The sequence below is a fragment of the Hevea brasiliensis genome, chromosome 4, assembly GCF_030052815.1.
Source record: "Hevea brasiliensis isolate MT/VB/25A 57/8 chromosome 4, ASM3005281v1, whole genome shotgun sequence".
Lineage (NCBI taxonomy): Eukaryota > Viridiplantae > Streptophyta > Magnoliopsida > Malpighiales > Euphorbiaceae > Hevea > Hevea brasiliensis.
In genome coordinates this window covers 87970204-87980249 of record NC_079496.1, presented here as the reverse complement: position 1 = coordinate 87980249, position 10046 = coordinate 87970204, and the positions used below count along the sequence as shown (strand labels likewise).

Sequence of the window (10046 nt, the reverse complement as noted above, 5' to 3'; positions counted from 1 at the left end):
TAGCAGTCTTATATTTAAAATTAAAGTAAAAAATGACGAATTATGAAATAAATAGTTTTTGACAAATTCAATAATTTGAGACAGGGTTAAGTCTTAAAATTAAGAAGGTGAAATTCTTAATTTTATGAGCAAAGAAACGCATGTAGCGATTGCACTAATTTACCTCATCTAATCACAAATACTAGAGAAATATATAAAGGAAATATTATAAGTTGGGGAAATTTTAAAATAACTAAAGTAGTTTGGACTTGAGTTGAAGGAAATAAGCTAAAAAATGAGTGATGCAATGGAAAAAATAGTAAAAAATTGATTGGAAATAAGAAATGCTGCATGTCACATGGTATGGTTTTATTGTTGTGATGGTTCCCTGCCAATTAAAATAAAATAAAATAAGTCATAGTAATAATTCAATTATTATTGTACCAAAAAAAATCAATTATTAAGTGTTTATTTTATAATATAAAAATTAAAATTTTAAACTTAATAATTACTTTTTTTAATAATTTTCAAAATGTAAAAAATACAACTTATGATCAAATTATAATATTAAATAAATAAAATATTATTAAAAACTCAAAATATATAATTAATCTATAACTTTTGTAAATATTATTTTTAAATTTTAGTTCAAAATAATGGTTTGTATATAAAAAATATTTTTTATAATGATTATTTATAAAATTTTTTTATAAAAATATTTTATTATTTAGTTGTAATATTAAATTATTAGTTTTGTATAACTATTTTCATATTTTAATAAGATTATAAAATTTAAAAAATAATTTTGTAATAGTAAATCATATTTTTTAAAAATAATTTAATTTTTTATTTAATAAAAAGAATATTTTTTATAGACTTTTTTTTTTATATACATCAAATATTAGAAAACGGGAAAATTATTTTTCAGAAAGTTTTCTATAAAATAAATGGGCCTACTAAATAAATATATATCCTAAAAATACTGAGATGAATATAAATTTTTTCATTCTTAAAACTTCGTTTGAAAAAAATTTAAATAAATTCTTATAAAATTATTTTTTATTTTTAAAAATAAAATTTATAAATAAAAAAATTATATTATTCATTTCAAATATTATGAAAATTGATTTAAAAAAATGAAAATTGTTGGATTTTAAACTGGGTATATATGTTAGAGATTTTCTAATAAAATATGAAAATTGTAATTTATAATTTATAATAACAAAATAAAATTCACAAAATATATTCAAAATCCTACTAAAATATATTTCAATTACTGTTTTCAAAAGCCTCATTTTTCTTTCATAAAATAAAATCATAGATTTATGATTAATTATTAAATATATTAAAAATATTAAAAAAATAATATTATTTTTTTATAAAAAATAAATTTTTTTATAATTATAAAAAATAAATTTTATAGCTAATAATTTTTCTATATTTACAGCCTCTACCTCTATCCTGCAAATTACGTTACAGAAACGACAACTAAACACTCGCAGTTCTCCTTGGTAAAAAAGGACTATAAAAGGCACTGATTAAAAAAAACCACACACACCGAAAAGAGACAGAGATAGAGGGAGAGAGAGAGAGAGAGAACAGCTGTTTCTGCATCTTCTGTTTCCTGACCTTTCCCCTCTATCTCTCTCTCTCTCTCTCTCGCTCTGCTCCCCAAATCACTGCTTTGTAGTTTCTGCATCTTCCATTGTTCTTGCTCCGTGCTCTCTGTTTCTTCGTACCATAATGGGTAAAGAAAAGGAAAAAGAAAAAGGAGACAAGAAGTTGTTTGTTGGAGTTGTAATGAACTGCGCTGCAGAGCTTAAGCTTCTTTTAGCAGCTCTTTTTATTCTTTGCAGTATAGCTACTCTTCTGCAGTTTATTCCTTCTCGTTTCTCTATCTCTACCTCTGATCTCCGCTTCTGTATCTCCAGAATCACCACCACAACTACCACTACCACCACCACCACCGCCACCACCTCCTCCATTGGTCACCCAGAAACGCCACTGAATTCCTCTCTTGCTACTCCTCCTAACCCATTACCCTCCTCTGTTCAGCTAGGCGAAGAAGTTCGTGACAATGGGGTTATTAAGAGGTTATTTAATCCTTATGGTGCTGCAGCTTATAACTTCATCACCATGGGTACTTACAGAGGTGGACTCAATACTTTTGCTATTATAGGCTTGTCTTCAAAGCCTCTTCACCTTTATGCAAAGCCCACCTACCAATGCGAGTGGGTTCCGCAACACTCCTCTACCGACAACTCCTCCGCTGTCCCCATCACCGCCGCTGCTTACAAGATCCTTCCTGATTGGGGATACGGCCGTGTTTACACTGTTGTTGTTGTGAATTGCACGTTTTCTGAACCCATCAACTCTAATAATTCAGGTGGGAAACTGTTCCTGCACGCCTCCACATCAGGCGGTGGTGACAGAAACTTCAATATTACAGACAGATTTGAGGTTCTTCAAGAACTACCTGGGAATTTGAACTTGACTGTATTCACATCGAAACCCAAGTACGATTATTTGTATTGCGGTTCTTCTCTGTATGGTGGTTTGAGTCCGCAGAGAGTCAGGGAATGGATTGCTTACCATGTGAGGTTATTCGGTGAGAGATCCCATTTTGTGATACATGATGCAGGTGGAGTACATGAGGAAGTGATGGAGGTTTTGAAGCCATGGATGGATTTGGGATATGTGACATTGCAGGACATAAGAGAGCAAGAGAGGTTTGATGGGTATTACCATAACCAGTTTATGGTGGTTAATGACTGTTTGCATAGGTACAAGTTTATGACCAAATGGATGTTCTTCTTTGATGTTGATGAGTACATTTATGTCCCTCCCAAGAATACCATCAAGTCTGTGTTGGATTCCCTCTCCGATTATAACCAGTTCACTATTGAGCAGATGCCCATGAGCAACAAGCTCTGCCTCTCGGCTGATTATGGTAGATATTACAGGTAAAATCATGTTGCTTTCTTTTTATTCATCCTTTTTTTCAATTTGGAATAATTTAGGTAATTTCTTGTGGAAATTGCTTTGCTAATCTGAATTTTAAGAATAATTTTTTTTTAAATGTTTTTATTATTTTATTTTAATTGAACACTCATGCCAAACTTTGATATTCAAGCAGAAAACAGAGCAAAATTGTAGAGTAAGATTTTTGTAAGATATTCTGGTTGCTCCACAACACACCCCACCCGCACACAACCCCACCCCCATTCTAACAATTTTCCTATTTGCATCAATTTTTATCTTTTTATCTTTTTTTTTTTTTTTTGAACTTGGAATTTACAAAAGTGAAATTGCTTGTTTTAAATGTTGACATGATTATCTCAACTTGAATGAGGAATGCAAGTTCATAACATTATTGGATTGTTTTGTCTGAATTAGTGTGATATTATTTGCAATCTTGTGGTGGTTGGTTGATTGGAACATTTGAGAGCTGCTGTTGAAAAAAAAAAGTGGAAAGGTAGAAAGAAAATAAATACAAGGTAATGTGGTGTGTGCATATTTGGAATTATTCTTCTGGTGTCGGTATTTTGATTCTTTTCTGTTGATTGTGTAAGGGCAGGTGGAAGTGGGATGGGTTTTGAAGGGTTTTATAGTAATCGTCTCTTATTCATATGATTAGGACCTTGTCAATTCTTTTCATTTTCTGACTTGGTGTTTGAGGGTCCTTTTATTTTAATGAAGAGTTGAAAGTAATGCTCAATTACGTACTAATTTTCTCTTCTTCATGAAAAAAGGCAAAGAACTATAGTGATCAAATTTATGTTCATTGTGGTAGTGAAGAAGAGATTGTAGTGATGAAATGAACTTCAAAAAACAGACAAAAGAAATTGATTAGACAAGTCGTGAGTGATCAATCGTGTTGGTGCTTATTCATCAAAAGAAATTACAATAATGTTTTTATATTGAGATTTGGTATGGATGGGGAAATATAAAATTTAAGATTGAGGCCATTTTTTGTTGGCACTTTTTGTGATGTAGACCTTTATATTTTAACCTAAATTATCACTATTGATTTTGATCATGACACTGCTGCTTGGATTTCATATAATCTCTCTAAGTCTGGCTTTTATTCTGAGAATCACTTTCATGTTTTAGATGCTTCATCCCCTTTTGACAAGTGTTTGACGGATACTAAATGCTTGCTAGATTTTGGTTATGTTGCAAATGAAACATAACAAAAGAAGGCAAAGAATGGAGTATTTTTGGTAAATGAAGTAATGTAATAAATGTGCATTTGTCATTGGAATGAATCTTGTTCTCTTTTGTAACATATGGTGTGCAATATGTGGTGATTTACAGGAAATGGGGGTTCGAGAAACTGGTATACAGGGATATCAAAAGAGGCATAAGGAGGGATCGCAAGTATGCGATCCAACCGAAGAATGTTTTCGCAACTGGTGTGCACATGTCACAGAACCTGGCCGGGAAGACTACACACAAGACAGAGAGCAGGATCAAATATTTCCATTACCATGGAACTATAGCACAAAGGCGTGAACCTTGCCGGAACTTACTCAATGTGACAGAGATAAACTTTGAAAACAACCCTTATGTTCTGGATACAACATTGCGAGATATTGCTTGGTCTGTGAAGAAATTTGAGCAGAAAATGATTGGCACGAGGTTAAAAAATACAAGGCAATGACAGAACATATATATAATAAATATATTTGTTCTTCATTTATTTATAGGATTTTTTTCACCCTTTTTTTTTCTTCTTTTGTTATTCATATTGATCTTTGAGTAGAACAGAAAATATTCAGGGGGTTTCCTTTATTTGTGTATGATAATATTTCTTTTGTTTGTGAATGATATAGAGAAACAGATAATATATGCTACATATGTAATATGGGAGGAGTTACATTCTTTTCTGTATATTTATTTTTCAATAATTTATGTTGTTTCTTTGTGAACGGTAGCAAAATTTTATTGATTGCTTTTCGGTGAAAGGGGCCTACCAATGTCACCACCAATAGGAGGTGGACAATGTGGTCTTGTTTGCTTGCTTTAGCTGGATGGGTGCTGCACTTTTTGGTTTTACCCTAATCATCATACCCACATGTGTTTATGGTTTGTTGGATGATACAGGTTTTTTTAGGTGGATTAGAACAAAAGTAACATGTGGTATTTGATTTTTGGTACTCGCAGGCTGTGATCTTAATTTGATCATTTTGACAAGTCAAGAGAGACATGTGGGTGACAGGAAACTATGATACCTTTTTATTTTCTCTTTTTTTTTGTTAAAAAAAAAAGAAAAATATTTGTCCCATTCCAATTGTCCCATCTTCTTAACTAATCCATGTGAAAAGCAGCCATGAATGATCAATGGGATGACTTTGTGGAATGAGGGTGAAAGTTGTTTAAAGTTACTGTAATATTGTCATAGCCCATATTGCTGATTCTGTTTTAGAATTTTCTTCTTCCTTTTTATTCTTTTGGTTTTTTTATTACAATTTATTATCCAAAGCAGCAGTTGCGTCCATTTTCTGTAATTCTTGTATTATGTAAAATAAGTTGGAATCCAATGACTATAAAATTGATTTTATTATTCAACAAGATTACTCTCTAATGTAAAGATATTCTTTTTAGAGAAAATGTTAGTCTTGATATGCATATACTTGCAAAAAATATCTTAATTATAGAATAAAAAATTATTTGCAAATAATTTATACAATATAATTTATATTTTGTATCATATGTATTAAAATATAAGTCTATTTGCTAAACAAATTCAAATTTTTTATTATTTTATTCAAATCTTTTAATTTTAAATAATTTAATTAAAAGTTTTAAAATTAAATACATTTCATTCGACTAGAGAAATTTCAAATTGAATATTTTATCACATAAAATGTCAAGTGATTTGATAAAATTTTTTAAAATTTCTTTAATTTTCAAAATTAAAAGACCTCAATAAAATAAGTAATCAATATAAATGTTTACATTTATTTGACCAATAAATTTAAAATATAAATTTTTATTTTAAAAAAGAAATAAAATTATTTGTTATTCATTTAAAAAATTCCATCAAATATGATAGTAGATCAATTTATTGTAATTGCAAGAAGAAAATTAATTAGTAAATAATAGAATTTTCATCGAGTTAAATTATTAATCCCGTGATATATATTATATTATATATAAAAGGAAAATTATTAGATTATATATTTGAGGGAAAAATAAAATTGGGTTGGTGGGTGGTCCATGGAGTCACGCGTTTAGGAATATGAGTAATGTTGTTGGGGTTATTAAATGGTGCCGTTTGATGCATGGAATAATGTCGTTGTAGAGAGAAATTAATGGCTACGATACCAAAACGGTAATGTGTGGACGGTGCTCATAAAACTTGTTCCAACTGTTGTTATATACTCTGCTACTTTTGCTAGTTTTTGTAATTCTTCATCTCCAGCTATTTGAGAGTGACCTTTCATGTTTAATCATATCATGTGCTTTCTTTTCACCTTTCCCTTTCATCTCTCTGTAATATATAATATTTGCTTCGTTTAACTTTTTTTTTTCAACATATTATGCTAAACAAGTAAAATTAGTTAAAATTGTTATTTTTTTTTTACTTTTTTTTTTCCACATTCCATAAAAGAGTGTGGATAATTAAAAAAATGAAAAGAAGAAAATTTAAAAAGATAAATTACTTTTTTATTTTTAATTATGTCAAAATTAATATGTGTGTTCTTTAATTTTTAAAATTCAATAATTTAATTTTTATATTTTGATTTAGTTAAATTAAATATATTTGTAAATAATATATATTTTTTTAATTTACTAGAGAAAATATAAAAATTAAATTATTGATTTTTGAAAAATATAGGGATATATACGTTAATTTTGACATAATTTAAAAATAAAAATAAATTATTTTAAAGAATATTTTAGCCATTTTCAAATAATTAATTAAAAATTAACAAAAAATTAGACAAAAACCTTCAATTTAATGGAGTTAGAATACACAGATTAAATTATTATTTTTAAAAATTACAAAACATATGCATTAATTTTGAATACGAAAAAGTAATTTATTCATTTAAGAATTAAAATAAAATGCATGGATTTGAAAGCGAGATTGGCATGCATGAATTTGTGGAGGGACTTTCAGTGAATGGAACTTATGGAGACGTTTCATCCTGTAGAATTTTATCATTATTTAAGATAAAATTTATTATTATTATTATTATTATTATTATTATTATTATTATTATTATTAGAGGTAAAATACAATTTAGTTTTTGAATTTTGGTAGAATTTATAGATTAATCCTATATTTTTAAAATTTAACTTCTTAATTTTTGATATTTTAATAAATTTACATATTAATTTTTACAATTAGAATTACACGTAAGTCACTATTAATTTTAACAAAAATAATCAAAATGTCATTTACTATATATTCTATCCAAAATAATTTAGTTTCTAAAATTTGGCAAAACCTATAAGCTAGTATCTAAGATTTAGTAAAACTTATAGATTAATTTTTATATTTTTAAAACACGCGTATTTAGTCATTAACATTTTAAAAAAATCTACAAATTAGCCACTATGTCTAATTTTTCATTAAAATTACTGTTAATTTTAGAAAATGATCAAAATACCGATCATTTATGAATTTTAACATGAAACAAAATAAGTTTTGAGGTTTTTAATTTATTAATAGTCTTTGATGCGAAAAAATTATAAATTTTAATTGTTTTAATTTTTGATTTTACAAATTAAAAAGTTGTAAATTACATGTTAAAATTTTTAATATAAATAATTAATTTTACAAAATAACAATTAATTACAAAATTAACTATTAATTAATAGAGTTAAATTTTACAAAATTAACAATTAAATTGCATTTATGTTTTATATTATATTATTAAAATGTAAATATGAATTTATAATTAACAAAAATATAAGGATATTACATTAATTAATTCATACTTTAATAGTTATAAGTATTTATAATCTAATCCTTATATGTTTATTAATTACAAAATATAAGGTCTTATTTTTAAATAATTTTAATATTTAAAGATATTTTGTAAAATATATGGGTGATTTTACAATGAATCAAAATTTTTAAGGACCCAAGTTATTAATCCAAATTTTAATAATTATAATTTATAGAAATTAATTTGTAAGTTTATTTAGATCTCAAGAAATAAATTTTTTTAGATAAAAAAATAAAATAAAAGTTATTTTGATTTTTTTTTCTAAAATAAACTGTTTGATTTGAGTGGTAGAGATTAATTTATAAATTTATTAAAATATTAAAAATTAAATAAATAAATTTTAAAAATATAAAGACTAATTTAATTTTGTGAAACTTCAAAAACTAAATTATAATGTACCCTATTATTATTGATTTCTTGCTTCTGTTACCGCACAAAACCCTCCTTATCATTCAAATTGTCCTATACATCTTCCCCAATTTATTTTTTAAATATGTTTATTTTATTTTAAGCAATGCTTCACTGGCGACGATTTTATTACTGATTTTCTAGTGCATGACAAATTCATGGTCGCAAACAACAGAGTATTATGAAAATGGTAGTAGGGTCACTGCACATGAGGCCAGGCCATGGCGTGTGGAATCAAGAATTTAGATGATTCCTGCATTTATATTAGTGTGTGTGCTGTATTTGGATTACGTTTCAACATTGCAAGCCCAGGCAGCCAGGAAAAAAGAGAGAAATTCCATTATTTTATTGAATCCTGAAAATTTAAGTTCAACTCCCTCTTTCACTTTTACATAAAATAAAAAATATAATTTTTTAAAAAAAATTATTTTAAATATAAATAATATTATTATGCTAAAATCAATTTTTTCTTTTATTAATTTTCATTTAAATTCTAATATTATTATTAAATATAAATAAAAAATAAAAAATTTTCTTTTATTAATTTTCATTTAAATTCTAATATTATTATGCTAAAATCAATTGATAATAAGCATTTTTACCATTAATTGCATCCAAAAACTAGAAGCAAACTCCAGAAACTTCTTTTGTTTAGAGTGAGCTAACTAATTAAAGCCAAGTTAGGTAGTTATTGCTTTAGTTACTTTTTAGGTTATAGTAGGTGATATATATGATTATTATCTTTAATTTATCAAAATCTATAGGTAGAATATTGTTTTCCTATTGATTTATGACAATTATATCAGCTGTACATTTTAGGTGAATTTTCTATAAGGGAATATGGGTTTATAATTAATCTTACATAACTAACTAATAATTGCATGAGAAGACAATTAAAGTTCTAATAATTTTCCCCATCTAAATTCTGTATTGTTGGACCACTTGTTTTTAACCAGTTTTATGTTAATTTTATGGTACTTTGTTAATTTAATTTTATTTTCAATTTAATCTTAACTTGATATTTGTTTCAATTTTAGTGATTAAAATTTTATTAGGTGAAAATATACTAAAATTTTAATATATATTAATTAGTATACAAATTTACATTTTATTAATAAATTTCATATTTTCGATAAAAAATTGTAAATTAAAAAATTTAATTCAATTTAAATAATTTATTGATTATAATTGATTTAATAACTAAAATTTAAATTAATGTCAAAAAAATGAAATTGATAAAAACCTAAAATTTTATCTAAAATTGAAAATGCATGTAATTTTTTTTTTCATTTATCTTAAAAACTATGCACTTAATTAAGCATCAATTAAATTTAAAAATAAGATTTTATTTTAATTATATTAATTTTTTTTAAAGGGAGTCATTATATTTTGAATTCGTAATTTCTTACGGTAAAAAATAGATGTTGAACCACAAATTACTAATCCAAAGAAAATTTTAATCTTAGATAATAAAATCCAAATACCATTTAGGCTTCTATAAATATGATTACATTAAGACACATGATATTTTCAATCATAGGGAATTTTACTATTTGATATTTGGGATTGTAACATCATGAATTTTTAAATAATTAATTTATATGTAAATTATAACATTTTATTTTATTATATATTATGAAAATTTATTTGAAATTTTTTGGATTTGAAAAAATCAGGGTCGATTTTTGGGGATAA

At 26.0% G+C, this 10046-nt stretch overlaps 1 protein-coding gene across 1 annotated transcript; it reads left to right on the top strand.

Moving 5' to 3' along the window:
* The first annotated feature begins 1529 nt into the window (after positions 1 to 1529).
* LOC110656785 (galactan beta-1,4-galactosyltransferase GALS3) lies at positions 1530 to 4889 on the top strand. The gene is made up of 2 exons (XM_021813746.2): positions 1530 to 2942; positions 4297 to 4889. Exons 1-2 carry the CDS (start codon positions 1723 to 1725, stop codon positions 4640 to 4642), a joined length of 1566 nt encoding a protein of 521 aa, XP_021669438.2. The 5' UTR covers positions 1530 to 1722; the 3' UTR covers positions 4643 to 4889.
* Positions 4890 to 10046: the final 5157 nt, after the last annotated feature.